This window comes from Ceratotherium simum, chromosome 17, assembly GCF_057802395.1.
Source record: "Ceratotherium simum simum isolate JZ-2026a chromosome 17, ASM5780239v1, whole genome shotgun sequence".
NCBI classification, from domain to species: domain Eukaryota; kingdom Metazoa; phylum Chordata; class Mammalia; order Perissodactyla; family Rhinocerotidae; genus Ceratotherium; species Ceratotherium simum.
The window spans coordinates 27,977,597-27,993,082 of NC_141916.1; the positions used below are offsets into that span (position 1 = coordinate 27,977,597).

Here is a 15,486-nt window from a genome sequence, read left to right on the forward strand (position 1 = left end):
CCTTAATAAGTGTTATGAAAGAAGAGTATCATGTTTCCTTCACATCTTAAAGTATCAAAGTTTCGTGGTTGGAAAAAAATCTTAACTGTCCCATGACAATATGCTATGGAAGTAATTTGGGAAAATCTTTAGAGACCCAGGTTCTTTGATAGACAGATTAATAGTAAAATTCATGGTTTGGTTTGTTTTGTTTTGTTTGAGGAGAGAGGGATGATTTACAGAACAGACCTAATATATCTGCTCTCTTCCTGAGAGGCAGACCTCTTTTCTGTTTCCCAATTCAGGTCTTGATAGTCTTTTGAGAACAATAATGCCTCAAACTATTGCTATTTCTGGTTTGAATTTTAAGCCAACAAGGAGAAAAGAAACTGATTTTAGGTTCATGACTTTTTTGGCCTAGTATGGCAAAATAGACTTCTGATCTTCCCTTCAAGCCTCCCCTTCCTTGAACTTTTTCCTACAATTTTGAAAGTATGCTGCTGCTTCTGCTAATGGTAATGATAGTACAATAACTAATGTTTTATAGCATTACAGCATTACAAAAATCTTTCAAATACATTATGATATTTAAAATTCACTACAGTTCTGCAAGGTGAATATTTTCACAAAGCCCCATTTTATAGTAGAGAAAATTGAATTTTGGAAAGATCATGTGCTTTGACCAAGATCACAGAGTCAAGAAACAGCAAAGCTAGACTTGACACGTCCCCTCCATCTTAAACACAAACACCTCAACTGTTGTATAATCCATTGCACTTCCACAGTTCTTCCCAAAGTTCTTCTTTTATCCATTCTTTTAATAATATTTTCAGTTATATCTTACATTACCTTCCAGTTTAACTACTAAAAACTTTCCATAAATAACCTCCCTAAATTCCATATTTTAAACATATTGCCCCATGCAAATACATTGTACAAATTAATGCAGCCATATTTTCTTTCTTCTTTCTTCCCGTGACGCTTTTTGTTTATCATCACGATGGCTGGAACAATAGTCAGAAATTTGAAAACTTTCTTATTTACCATCAGGATGTCTCTCTGGGACTCAAAAATGAGCCTTTTCAGTAATATACATAGTCACCATTCCTGTACCTTAAAATCAAAGACAAATATTCCACTTCCAAGTACCAATAAGAAAGACAAATGAACACAGTCATGTGTCACTTCACAACTGGGATACATTCTGAGAAAAGCATTAGGCGATTTCATCATTGTGCGATCATCATAAAGTGTACTCACATAAACTCTAACCCGACCCCTGACCCTGACCCCGACCCCAACCCTACTACCCATCTAGGCTATATGGTACTAATCTTATGGGACCACCGTCATATATACTGTATGTCATTTACCGAAATGTCATTATGCGGAGCATGACCATAGAGTGTTATAGCATTTCTGGCATCTTAAAGTCTTCCAGAAACAAAAGCTACTCTTTAGTAAGAAATGCTCTTTCAACTGCTTTTGAAATATTTAGTTTGTTACATTTTAGTTTACTGATTTGGGTCTTACGTGATCAAATGCCATTAGAACAATTTTCTTAGCAATGAAGGGAAGACTTGGTGTAAATCTGTTGCATTTTGTACTTCCTGACGTGTTAGGCACTCAACAATGTTGGTTATGTTAATTGATTTTGAGACTGTCAGCAATGCAAGGTTGGGTTTCTTTTTGGAAATCATTACCAATCTACTGCTTGGCTAGCAAATGTATTTGCTTTGAATCTCACTCTTGTCATGACTCACAATGAATGTGCTAGTGAGTTTTTCTGATAATTTGTGTATATATATTATGAGCATTTTTTTTAATCCAGTGAAGATAGATCAAGGTATTTTTCAGAGATATGTCTTGCCAATCCCAGTCTGCTTTGGAAGAATGTTGTCAACTATTCTCTGATGTAAGACTTTTTATTTTCTCTTTTTTAGGTACCACTGTAGCACTCATTATTCTTGCTTTGGGATTTCTGCTATCAGCCCAGGTTTCCCCACCCATCACTTTTAACCCAATAGCTCCGTCAGGTCAGAATGCTACTTGCACAAGATACAGGTAAGATTTTGTTATGATCTCTTTCTTAACCTAACTCCGGTAACTTTTTTTATTTGCTTTTAACTTTTCTAAAATTTGAGAGATGAGTAGGAGCTGCTTTATGTTATGAGTAAGAAACTGCGAAAAGGTTGTGCAGAGGGACCACTAGAGAAAGGAACAGTGTTTCCAAGACATGAGAGTGAAAGTGCTTAAGGAAAAGTGAGTTGTTACATAATTTTGGTGATGTTTCTGTGGAAATTAAGAGTAGGGAGTGATACAGAATCTAAGCAGGAATGCTGTAAAACTATTTTAGATCGTATACACCTCAAAGACATCTACATTCCAGGTGAAATAAATAACTTTCATCTGTAATTAAACTTTTCCATGAGGTACATGTCTAATATAGTTGATTCTCATCTGGATATTCTAACAGTTACTCTTCAGTGAGTTCCATAGGTATCCTCTCATTCATTTAAGCAGAAAAGAAAGTTTCCTCTCACTGCTAGAGTTCTTCCAGAGGATTAGAAAGTGGAAAGAGGTGGTGGAAGAGAGTGAAATGTCTTCTAATGGCCAGCTGTAGGTTTTAGAGCTTGTTAGCTCTAATGGTGTACACACTGTGTGCTAGATGGATGGAGAAATGGATGAATGGGCAGACAGATGGACTAAAGAATGTGCAAATGAATTAATTAAGGATTTCATGATTCAACAGACCAATTAATATATTTGGCAGCAGAGTTTCGAAGTTTTTTACTTCATTTTAGTGGTTGAAAAGGCTAGAAATCCCTTTAAAACATGGCTAGACTAAGACCTAGCTTTAAAAACAAAAAATTATATTCCTTCAGCCTCAACTAGATGGACACAAGTCTGAAATCAATGGGTAAATTATCTTATTAATTAATTTATTAATAATGGGTAAATGATTTATTAATTTTTAGTCAGATACTTCTATATGAAATTAAAACATTACATTGATACACTAAATTCTACTTGGAGCTTCTTATTGAGCTTGTATTTATGGTGGCTTCTCATTCCAACAATGAGGAATATATATATATATTATTATGCCTTCCTGGTCCCAAATTGTGATATCCACTTGTCTTTGGAAATGAAAGGTTATAGCTCCTCCTTTCTCTTACTAATGAGTTTATTTATTTATCGGCCTACTGATTTTTTTATAGTCTTTATCTTAAGGAAGACTTAAAGATGTCTTAATAAAAGAAGTTAACCTTAGGATAGACTATTTCTGAATGACGTGATCTTTACTTTCTTTGGATGTCCCACCTCAACTGCTAGAAAGATGATAAAGCTATTGCCAGAATTCTGCATGCTCTACTTTTGTTTTTCTTGATGGATATTTTAAGTAAAATGTTTTTAACACAGTTACCTCTAAGAAATTATTTAAAAAATTACTGTTTGAGCAACATAGAATACTCTTTAGATCTGATGTCTGATTTAGCAATTTAGATTCAGAATAAGACTGATACACTGTCAGGTCAGCTGAAGGCAGAAAGTCAGCCAGAGAGTATGAAAAAAAAAGTTTTATGAACTTTTGACACAGGAAAGGTATGACTAAGTTTTTAGTGATTTGCATAATGAATTAGTCTTCCTGATATCTACTTTTTTTTTAATTGATGTTTTAATAGTTTATAACATTGTGAAATTTTGGTTGTAGATTATTGTTTGTCAATCACCATATACACGTCTCCCTTCACCCCTTGCTGACATCTACTTTTAAAGTTGAAATAAAAATATTTATTGTGCTAGTGTAGCTCATTGCACAGCAATTTATGATCATCAGTCTATTAATCCTCCTGATCCTTCTAAATTATCATCACCTACCTAATATTTCAATATAAAATGTGATGGAGTGAGAGAAGTGGCACAGTCTAATTTTATTTTTATCAAAAAAAATGGGGGGCCGGCCCCGTGGCTTAGCTGTTAAATGCGCACGCTCCGCTACTGGTGGCCCAGGTTCAGATCCTGGGTGCACACCAACGCACTGCTTGTCCAGCCGTGCTGAGGCAGCGTCCCATATACAGCAACTAGAAGGACGTGCAACTATGACAGACAACTATCTACTGGGGCTTTGGGGAGAAAAAGGGGAAAAATTAAAGGAGGAGGATTGGCAATAGATGTTAGCTCAGGGCCAGTCTTCCTCAGCAAAAAGAGGAGGGTTGGCATGGGTGTTAGCGCAGGGCTGATCTTCCTCACAAAAAAAAAAAAAAATAGCAATTTTTGAAAACAGAACCAAATTTTAGATGTCCTTTGAAAGTCAATGATTATGCAAAACAATTATTTATTGTGTGCCTTCTTTCAAGTAACATATTAGGCTTTGTGGGAGTTTGACAGTATGTGTTTATAGTCTGAGTAATGTTATAAAATATGCCTGCAGTCCCCTTACTAATTTTCTTGTTAAAACTATCCATGCATGTTTCCCCTTTCATTAAGATAAGCATGAAAAAGTGCTGTTTGTAGTACCTTAGAATGAGTAATGTTCATGCAGTAAATGTAGGTAGTATGCTTTCCCTGTGGAATGATCCATATAGGAAAATTGAGCAAATAAAATATTTAAAAAGGGAGTTGGTTTAATATATGTCTTAAGAACATTGTATACTATTGTTAGGCATGTAAGTGTTTCTCCATTTGGGGAAAGTAATGTAGTTCTGCCCAATAAAGGTTAAATGCCTTTCCCCACTAACTCAGCACTTCCACTTACAGAAATCTTTAGACTATAGTCATCAGTATGTAATCCATTCTGACTAGAGTAGAGTAGAAGAGAAAGGGAATGGTTCAAGAACAATGGTTCTTCTTTATTTTAATTCAAGAAATATTGATTGTGTAGCAGGCGTGTTGTAGGTTAGGGCCAAAAATATTGTAGGTTGGGGCTCACTAAAGACTTTGGATCCAAGATATTGACTATCCTAAATAATTTCCAATGAGAACTTCCCCTTTTTAGAATATTTTAATTTTTTAATTGACGATATTTTATTCCAAAGCCTGGTTAGATTTTTGTGAACTGAATGAATTAAAGAACATCTTTCAGACCTGCTTTTTAGCAGATAAAACTGTACAAAGATAAAGACAGATGCAAGTTGCTATAGAAAATGTACAGCCACCTGAATAAAAACTGTCACAGGGTGCCAGCTGTGGCTAGGAGAAATAACTCTAGTGTGGGTATCATCTGAATCATATATCTGTATAAGAATATACATGCTCTTAATATGGCCCTCAGCTCCACGTTCTCAAATTACTAATGTACTATCCCTTTTGTGTCCAATTAAACATATTTTCTTTATGAGAGCTACCCAAGCTTTGAGGATTGAAACCTTTCCTAGGTAACACTGCCCTCAAATCCTTGATTTTTTTTTATTTATAAGTGTAATCTTAGTATATGCAAATCACTACCATACAACCTTTCAAAGTAGACAGATATTTCCTAAAGTAAACAATTGTAGGCCCTGTGGCTTAGCGATTAAGTGTACGCGCTCCGCTGCTGGCGGCCCGGGTTCGGATCCCGGGCGTGCACCGACGCACCGCTTCTCCGGCCATGCTGAGGCCACATCCCACGTACAGCAACTAGAAGGATGTGCAGCTATGACATACAACTATCTACTGGGGCTTTGGGGGGAAAAATAAATAAATAAATAAAATCTTTAAAAAAAAAAAAAAAACAATTGTAGAATCGCAAATTACCCTTGTCCTGGGGTTTTCATCTCATCTCATTCATTCATGCATTCAGTTAAAAATAGTTATGGAGCACCTACTCATAGGATTATAGTAAAAATGAATTAATATATGAAAAGCACGTAAAAGTGCTTGGCACATAGTAAGCACTCAATAAATATTATATTCATTGTTAAAATTAATAAAGCCTATAATAGGAGATGACATTGGGATGACGGGTAGAAGTCTTTCCCATCTTTGGAGAAGACTCCCTTGCGGATAGGATGATTGAACTGAGCTCCGAAAGGGGGAGAGGAGTGTGCCAGGCAGAAGAAACAGCAAAGGTGTTTCTTTACAAAAGACCACAATGGTACAAAGACTGGGCAAGGCAGTAAGGAACTTGGCAAGTGCAAGGAACTGAGAAGGCTGATGGGTTAGAGAAGAATAAGAGAAGAAGGCTGGTAAGGTAAGCCAGAGCCAGATCAAGCAGAACCTCAGAGGTCATGATCTTTAGTCCAGGAACATGAACACATTGAGGAATTTTAAGCAAGGTAGTGACTTGACCAGATTTTCTGTTCTAAACTTTCTCTCTGAGGATGAGGGTGCACAGAGGGCACATGTTGATGTAGGGAGACTGGTTATTAGAGTTGTCTATGAGAGAGATGATAGTTGCCTGGACTAAGGTGGTGATATTGGAGATAAACAGGTAGGCAGAGTCTACATATATTTAAGAGACAAAAACCAACAGGAATTAAAAATAAGTAATTGATTAACTATGAGCAACCAGGTAGAATAGATCATGCAAATGAAATGGGGTGATTGGATGAGGCAATTACTGTATTTTAGTAGGAATTGACAAATGGGACTGTGCCTCTAATTCACTGGTTTTTTTTTCCCTATTAATATTTCTCAATTGAGAGTCTTACCTAGAATCATCTGAGGAGGTATTTAAAGCTACCCATCCCTCATTCCCACAGATCTGCCTCACCAGGACAGTGGAGAGTAGATTAGAAATGCTCCTCCATTAAGAACCACTACCATAATGCTTCAATTTTTTTTTTAACTGCCAGCTTCCTTTCATTTCTCTTTTTGCTTCTTCTTATTAAACCAAGAGTTCAAAAATAATCAATGTGATTCTTTTTCTATAGAGTGGTGATTTCATGTTTTCCTCTCCAGATAAAGTTCCAAACATCCAAGTTGACAAACTGTTGCTTCATCTGTAGACCTCTGTATAGTTTCTTAAAACTAGTCCCTTCAAAGTTCATTTACAATAAATGTAATTTTGCATTTACTACGCTTTTCTTCCCCTTTTGACAACCTTGTGTGATTTCGCACACATCATTGGCATTGGCACTATAAGACTATTAAATTCAATCATAAAACTTTTATGCAACCTTAGGATTGTGTGGAAACCCTGTTAGCCCCTATTTTTTTTTTCTAATATTTGGCATCCTGCTGACTGATAATGTGTTTGTTTCCAGTAATTCTTAGCAACTTGACAATGAATATAGTGTTATACTGTGAATGAAACTTTCCATTTTTGTTGAATTTTGTTTTTCTGCTCACTGAGTTCCTTTAAAATTAACCTATTTTAATTTTTTTGGTCTGATAGTACAGGCTAATATGCCTTGAGGTTAATATTAATAAAACTATTAATATTAATAAAACAGAAAAAATATATCTGTTGAATCATATCCACAGAACTATTTCAGATGAAGATAAATGTACATAAATTGGTTGAAAGGGAAAATGAGAGTTGAAACAAAAAGCCCACAGAACCGTATCATGTTCCTTTATCTCCAAATAATTTCACATATCTTTTTCTAGCACTTAAATACCCAGTGCTGAATTTGACATGTGGATAGGAGGATGGTGGAAGAGATTCTTGGAGGAAGTTGGCTACTTATGGGGTGTATTCATTGAGTTCTTCATGACCTTTATTTGATGCCTGAGCTTTTGGCCAGGGACCTGAAAAGCCCTCATAATGGCAACATCCCATACTCAAACTCTGTTTCCACAGTCAAGAAGTACTTCTTAGGAAGCCTGAAAGACAAAAAGGAGGACTCTAGTTCAGGTGTGCAAAGAGTGGGGGAAGAGAATTCCAGGAAGAGGGAACATCATGTGTACAGGCCTTAAGCAAAGGAGTACGGCTTCTTCAAGGAACTTACCAATGAGGCTGGGTCATAGCAAGCAACAAGAGAATGGCACAAAGATAGACTGGGTGGCAGGCCGGTGACAGACCATGCTGGGATCTCATAAACTGTGAGAATTTTGGACATCATCTTAGAATACTGAGAAGCCTTTACGTGGTGATAAGATGAGAATGACATAATCAGATTAGTATTTTTAAAAGATTACTCTGACTGCAGAGTAGAGAATTAATTAGAGAGCAACAAAGGGTGATGAAGGGAGATCAGTTAAAGGAACTTAGTAGCTTAGACAAGAAGAAATTAATGCAACCGTGACAGTGGCAGTGGAGATAGAAGACTCAAGAGATATTTTGTGGGAGAGAGTGACAGAGCTGGGTGATTGGTTGGTTGACATACAAGAACAAATGCTTTATACACGCTTAAGATAGCACTCAGGTGAGAGGAGTCTGGGGATCTGAACCTCACTGTAGTTCACTTCTTAGAAACACAATTTCAGGGGTATAAATCTGGAGACCCTCTCCCTTGCTTTCCAGTTAAATACAGTAGACACATAATAAGAGCAATACTTACTATTGCTGTCACTTATACTCTTATTTGAAATGCCATTTTCATTCCTCCCTGAACTCAAAAGACTTTTGAGAAAAGCTGTTCTGAACTTATCTATTTAGGTCTGAAGTCACACAAAAAGGTAAAGGGAAAAGCGTGTATCTCTGATAACCCATAAGGACCTGCAGTCTCATTCTCAAATTCTGGTCATTGCAATGAATAAATATAATCAACCTGGAGTTTTGCTCATATTTCAAGTCAACCCACTTTAGAATATCATCCCTATTTTGTTCTGTATAAACAGAAGGAATATATTATTCAGTACCATGATAGCAGTGAACTATTATCATAACCACTGGTGTACTTCCTTATAATAAAGGCCAAGAAAACTTTATAGATAAAATAAGTACTAAATAAGATTTCTAAAAAACTTAACTGTACTCTGTTTAAATAAATTAAAGATCACCTTCTTGTAAATCATGATATTGAACGAATGATGAATGCAGCTTTTAAGTAGTAACATTTAAACATTTTGGTTTGTTAAACTGAAGTATTTTCCATCGCATTGTAAAAGCATGTTACATAGCCCCTGCTATGTTTTCCCTGTCTGAGACGTTGAAAAAATACCTATTGCTGTGGACCAACCTTTTTATTTTATTTTTTTTAAACAAAGCATAGCAACCTGATTAAAAAAATCTCTTGAATGAAAGTAACTTTGGAAAATATTATTTTAGTTGGCTGGGTGGTTGGATGAGTGCATGGATGGATGGTTTTGAAAGAAGAAGGTAGATGATGCTGACTAGGAAGTTTTTAGTGTAATTTTATCCTAGACCTTAGATGTGCTAGAAAATTAGGCAACGCTTTGCTGCTGTAAAAGAGTTGATGATTTAGGAAGCTTCCAAGCCTTTGCTTCTTCAGAGTGCTTCGCCTTTACTTGTAGTCATGGTAGAGCATGATTAGTGATACCTTTTGTAGGCCTGCTAGCAGACATAGCAATTTAGGCATGAAGAACTCTGGGCATGCAACAAGTCACAAGTTGTTCAGGTAATGCTTCAGTGAATTTTTTAGATTGTTGCACGGTAATAACAAAAGAGTATTTTCCTAATATTAATAAGTAACGAAACAAGATGGTATAACACATGCCTCTTGGATTATAACATCCAGGTTATATGGTGAATAAATTAAAAAACTAGAAAAATCAAAGCACGTAACCTAAACAACCTAGTTTTAGAAGCAGACAATCAGCAATTGATTGTTGTGTGATTCTACAGTTTAGCAAATCGAAGAATACAGCACTTTAGAAAAAACATTTATACACATTTTTAGTCAGTTCATTTTTTTAATAAACATTTTTGAGAGCTGTTGTAGGTCAGGGGATATTGAGATTAGAGGTAAAAAAGAAGCCTTATTCCACATGGAGCTCACAGCTAGGAGGGAGAAAGATACAGATAAATAATTGCAAAGTAGTGTGATAAAGGCTGATAGATGTATCAGAGCATGCCCTGGCATAATTCACTTCTCCTGGGGCCATCACAGAAGGCTTCAGACATCAGAGTTCTTAACCTCAACATTATTCTGGACCCCTTTTTGGAGTAATATTTTTACCTGCATAAAATAAATTATATAGGAGTACAAAGGAAATCAATTATATTGAAATCTGGTTGCCTAAATATTTTTTAAATAAACTTGTTATATAGTAATGTATGTACTTCTTAAGATAACAGATCTAGCTGCAGGGCTAATACCATAGTTTCAAAGTATGCTGAATATAAATGGTATTTTGAGATTTCTGCCACTACTATAATGGGATATGAAAATATGTGATTTCTATTGTTGTCAGTTTATCGCCTACATTCATAATTGAAGGAAATGCTAAATTTCAGTAAAAGGTTAATGAAATACAGATGTAATTTTTTTCTCATCTAAGTTTATTGGCCCGATGATAAGAACACCTCACACAGGAGTGAACTTGATCTAATTCTTCAAGGGTGAACAGGAGTTTCTCAGACCAGTGAAAGTGGAGAAGCCTCCCAGGGCGTGAGAGCAACCTGTGCAAAGACAGAGACATTGAAACAGATTTGCTCTTCAGGGAATTATAAAGTTGATACTGCTGGAGAAAGGGGTACTGAGCAGAAGGAAAGGCAGGGCCTTATATGCTAGATCAAGATGGTGGTAGAGGGAAACCGTTCAACAGCATCAGGCAGAGGAGTAACATGATCAAATCTGAGCTCTATGAAGAGTTTTCTGCGTGAATGTTGGGATATATATTGGAGGAAGAAGACTGGCAGCTCTGGAGAGAGATAAGAAGAGTCTGAAGTTGTTGCATGCTATCACCATGCTTGAGGACAAAGCTATCATTGGAGATACGATTAGGAGTAGACTGGGTAAATGTTAAAGGGAAAGAATGAAGGAAAAGGTGGGGGCAGGTCAGTTTTATGGATATTCACTGGGGGTTAAGCAACTCCAGGTGATAAACCTAGGAAGATAGATGGACCATAATTCCAAGCATGCTTTTTATTTTGAAATATTAATAGTTTCTGTTAATTAATTCCTTACTGTATGCAGACATCACTGGATATTATCTCATCCTTAAACTTCCCTAAGAGGAAGATGCTATTATTATCTAATTCTATGGATAAGAAAATAAGGCTCGGAGAGAGTTTATGTGACTTGCCTAGAGTGATGTAACTTTGTTCTCTCCACCACTACCTCCTGTAGTCAAACTAATGGCCTTTCTTTGAATATGTGTCAATATTATAGATTCTTTGAGTAGTATTCTAAAGAGATCTAAGTATCAATTACCCAAGAAACGAAAGGAAGAGTTTTAAGTTCCACATATTTAAGTGCCAGTTTTTATTTAACAAAGCACTCCCTGAAAATCAAGTACCAAATGATGGAAATTGCTAAAACCAGAGACACCCTTAAGAAATTCTACCCCCGCTAAATGTGCCATTTAATTGAACTGGCATTAAAACTCTTTCAGAGATGTTCACTAGCCAAGGTTCATGATGTAACAGAGATGAGGTGCTGGGTTCATGCACAGATTCCTAAACAAATCTAGATTACAAAGCTATTTTCTTTAAAATCACTTCCAATCACTTTACCTTCTCAGCAACTCTGATCCTGGCAAAATAGAAGATACCTTAATTAAACACCATGCTATAGTGGCCCGAATAAAGCCCTTACTGACTTCTAGAAGAATCATTTATGAAAAGAACATGGTGCCTAGCTTAGAAGTATAAGAACCAGCTTTATAAATCCCTGAAGATTTAGGACCTTAGGACCTTGTCAAAATTGGAGATGACTCCCTCCATTCTTCTAGGCTTACTGTTGATTTTTTTTTTTATTTACTTTCATTTATTTTTAAAAAGAAATAACTTAGAAGTTTTAGGACACTGACCAGGAAACCAGTCATAGAGAGACTGTACTGTAACCATTGTTCTTTTTCCAAGATAATGCCAACCAACATTTAGCTATCACTCACACTCATTCAGCCTTGTGCTGGCAAGGTGAGATTTGTTTTCCTAAAAGTATGTCTAGTTCTGGACCCCCACAGAGGGAGCACAGTAGACACAGAGGCAGTTGCCTATAACTCAGTGCCATTCTTTGTGCTCATAAATAGGCAACTGCTTCAAGTGGGCAAGATAGTCAGACCCTTTTTATTACCTCCTACAAAAAAATGATGGGCAGTGGCCTTGGTCAGCCGTAGGTCTGTTATCGTCTTTGAGGCACACTCAGTGGAACAGTCCCCTTTTTTCTCTAAAGCAGCACCAAAACATTGAGCAAGACAATAATTTCTTGACACAGATTTTTCATAGGAATTGTGTAACATTTTAAGTTTTGTTTGTTGCACTCTGGAAAGTACATGTGAATTTTAGTCTGACTTACTCAGGAGCAGCTGATTAGTCACAGTTTGTATGGTATACGTTAAGAGGGCGTTAGGCCCATAAAGGGAAATTTGACTAGAATATTCCAGAACAATTCCAGAGATCCCCATGGACTAAGTTATTTCCCATGAAAACATTAACCCATGGGACTTAATGTCTGAGCAGAACACTATTATTTACTGAGTTACTTATTTTATACAAACTTTGTAGTGAGTAGTATCAGATAATTAATAACCCTTTACCCATCTTACCTTACCCGAACCCACATACTCCTTTCTATACTGTGCTTCCCCCTGTAATTGCAAATGGATTCCCTAACATCTCCCAGCATCCCATTGTTTTGAGATGACAGGATGAAAGACGTGTGAGACATTGTTCCCATCCTCAGAGAAATTTGCGTTTGTGGAAGAGAAAGATGCTTTTACACAGTTGCCTATAATCTATATTTTAACACAAGAGTAAAGAATATCATTCTTTTTGATTCTTGACACAGTGAAATACATGATTCCATCATTTTTGGAAGGTAAATGTTGAAAATTTATTTTAAACTGTGTAAGAGTACTTAATTTTCAGTGATCAATGACTCAAAGCTCCACATGTCTTAAGTACACTATATTATTAGGTAGCTGATGATACAAATCCGTTCTTCATTCCCCTGCTTTTCATTTGATATATCTAGTGTAGCTGGTGTTTTTCTTCATGTGCATCTATATAGCATAGTTACTAGTTTTTGTGGAAACCTGTTATGCCTTGGCAATTAGCATTGATGATTATGTCAGTTCTATGATAATTTCATTATAGAACAAATTTTTTTGAAATGATATTGTACATTAGGACCAACTTGCAGGTAGATTAATAAAGTCTCTAACCTCCAAGACGTAAAAAAAAATGTGCTGCTCATTATTATAATTATCAATTTCATAAAGTCATTGCCAGTAGCCCATTTGAGGGTCAGAAGTTAATTTTTTTTTTTTTTTTTTTGTGAGGAGATCAGCCCTGTGCTAACATCCGCCAATCCTCCTCTTTTTTTGCTGAGGAAGACGGCCCTGGGCTAACATCTGTGCCCATCTTCCTCCACTTTATATGGGACGCCACCACAGCATGACTTGCCAAGCAGTGTGTCGGTGCGCGCCCGGGATCCGAACCAGCGAACCCCGGGCCGCCGCAGCGGAGCGCGCGCACTTAACCGCTTGCGCCACCGGGTCGGCCCCCAGAAGTTAATTTTTTAAGCTTCTTATTCTCCTTTCTTTTCTTTGATTTTGACTTTTATATCAGAAATCCATGCTGATTAGTCTTATCAAATCAGGAATAAAAGTTGTTTCATAGAGAGAACTTATTAGCATTTTCTAATTCATCCATTTTGAAAACAAAGGAAATCTTATTTTAATTGATTAGTATTTATATAAATGTTTAACTTTGTAGGGCCTAAATATTTAGCTCTTCCTGATTTTTCATTTTTATCATTCTAAGATTGATATGTGATTATGTCAGTAGATATCTTCACAAAAGTTTAGTGTAAAATAATAAACATCTGAAATTGAAGATAGTAATTCACCCCCCAAAACAACAAATATTGGCCCCTGTAATCAAATTCCAGAAGAATGTGTATTATCTTTATTCATATATGCTATACAATTGTGTATTGTACTATGGATGAAAAACATAAATGAATGTGTAAATTCTTGACAATTAGCATGTACTAATGATGACACAGATATAATTCTTTGTTAACTTTATATTATTTTTATTATTCTTATTATTATTTTTTTTTGGTGAGGAAGATTGGCCCTGAGCTAAGATTCATTACGAATCTTCCTCTTTTATGCTTCAGGAAGATTGTCCCTGAGCTAATATCTGTGCCAATTTTCCTCTACTTTGTATGTGGGATGCCACCACAGCATGGCTTGATGAGCGATATGTAGGTCCTTGCCCAGGATACAAACCCACAAACCCTGGGCTGCTGAAGTGGAGCGCGTGAACTTAACTGCTACGCTACTGGGCCAACCCCTGTTAACTTTATTTTCATCTTTCATATTATATAGGGGTGTGTGTGTGTGTGTGTTTTGGCTTGCTATATATGATAAGAATAAACTTCAGAAATCTAAACATGCTAAATTAGTATTCCTGCTTTTTTTTACTTGGAATTCCAATGTGTGTACCAAAGTGGTAGCAAAGTGCCATGGTCAGTTCAACTGTGGAAGAATTACAGGAGGATTTAGAGTGCTATACTTTTTATATCTATTCTATTAATATCTATAGGATACCTTATTTTACTTCATACTTAGATTGTTGAATCTAGGGCAATAGAGGAACTCAGTATTTTATTTTATTTTATTTATTTATTTATTTATTTTTGTGAGGAAGATCAGCCCTGAGCTAACATCCATCCTAATCCTCCTCTTTTTTTTGCTGAGGAAGACTGGCCCTGAGCTAACATCTATTGCCAATCCTCCTCCTTTTTTTTTTTTTTTCCCCTTTTTCTCCCCAAAGCCCCAGTAGATAGTTGTGTGTCATAGTTGCACATCCTTCTAGTTGCTGTATGTGGGACGCAGCCTCAGCATGGCCGGACAAACGGTGTGTCGGTGTACAATGCCCGGGATCGAACCCGGGCCGCCAGTAGTGGAGCACGTGCACTTAACCGCTCAGCCACGGGGCTAGCCCCAGGAACTCAGTATTTTAAAGAGCCATTCATCTAATTATGTTTTAAAGTAATAACTCCTTTTTGGTTCCAGTAACTACCCATTGCCAAATCCATTGACTCTTAGGATATTATGGAAGGTTTCCCAAAGCTGGGCAAAGCAAGCTTCCTTCCCAAAGAAAGGAACTGGTTGGAGTTGGACCACAGCAGGGAAAGACAGCATTCCAGACAGAGGGAATAGCATGTATACAAAAGCGAGAGGAAGCTTAATATTTTCTAGAAACTACAAGTACAGGATATTCTCTAGTTTCAGATACTCGATTTCACAGAATCTATATTTTCCTTTCATTAAACTATGTGCCTTATACACCTAACTTTTTGGAGATGACCTGAGAGCAGTAATTCTAAGCTCTGCTGTGGGGGTACTGGCAGGAAGAGAAAAGGCTAGGCCTTGAAAGAAGGGCCTGAGCGTTCTACGCTGTGCTCAGCAGAGCTGCATCGGTTCTCCAATTCCGAGGGTCTAAAACTGTCTCCTGTCCCTTGGTCTTTCTCCCTTTTCCAAGCAGAGGGAAGTTGCTTG

The 15,486-nt window shown here is 36.7% G+C and overlaps 1 protein-coding gene across 1 annotated transcript in view; it reads left to right on the plus strand.

Annotated features, from left to right (window-relative positions):
* Positions 1 to 15,486, plus strand: part of SLC2A13 (solute carrier family 2 member 13) — a 339,913-nt gene that overhangs the window by 240,587 nt on the left and 83,840 nt on the right. Inside the window, exon 6 of the mRNA XM_004441151.3 lies at positions 1,923 to 2,043. Coding sequence (XP_004441208.1) covers positions 1,923 to 2,043 — 121 coding nt within the window. The remainder of the gene's footprint in view (positions 1 to 1,922; positions 2,044 to 15,486) is intronic.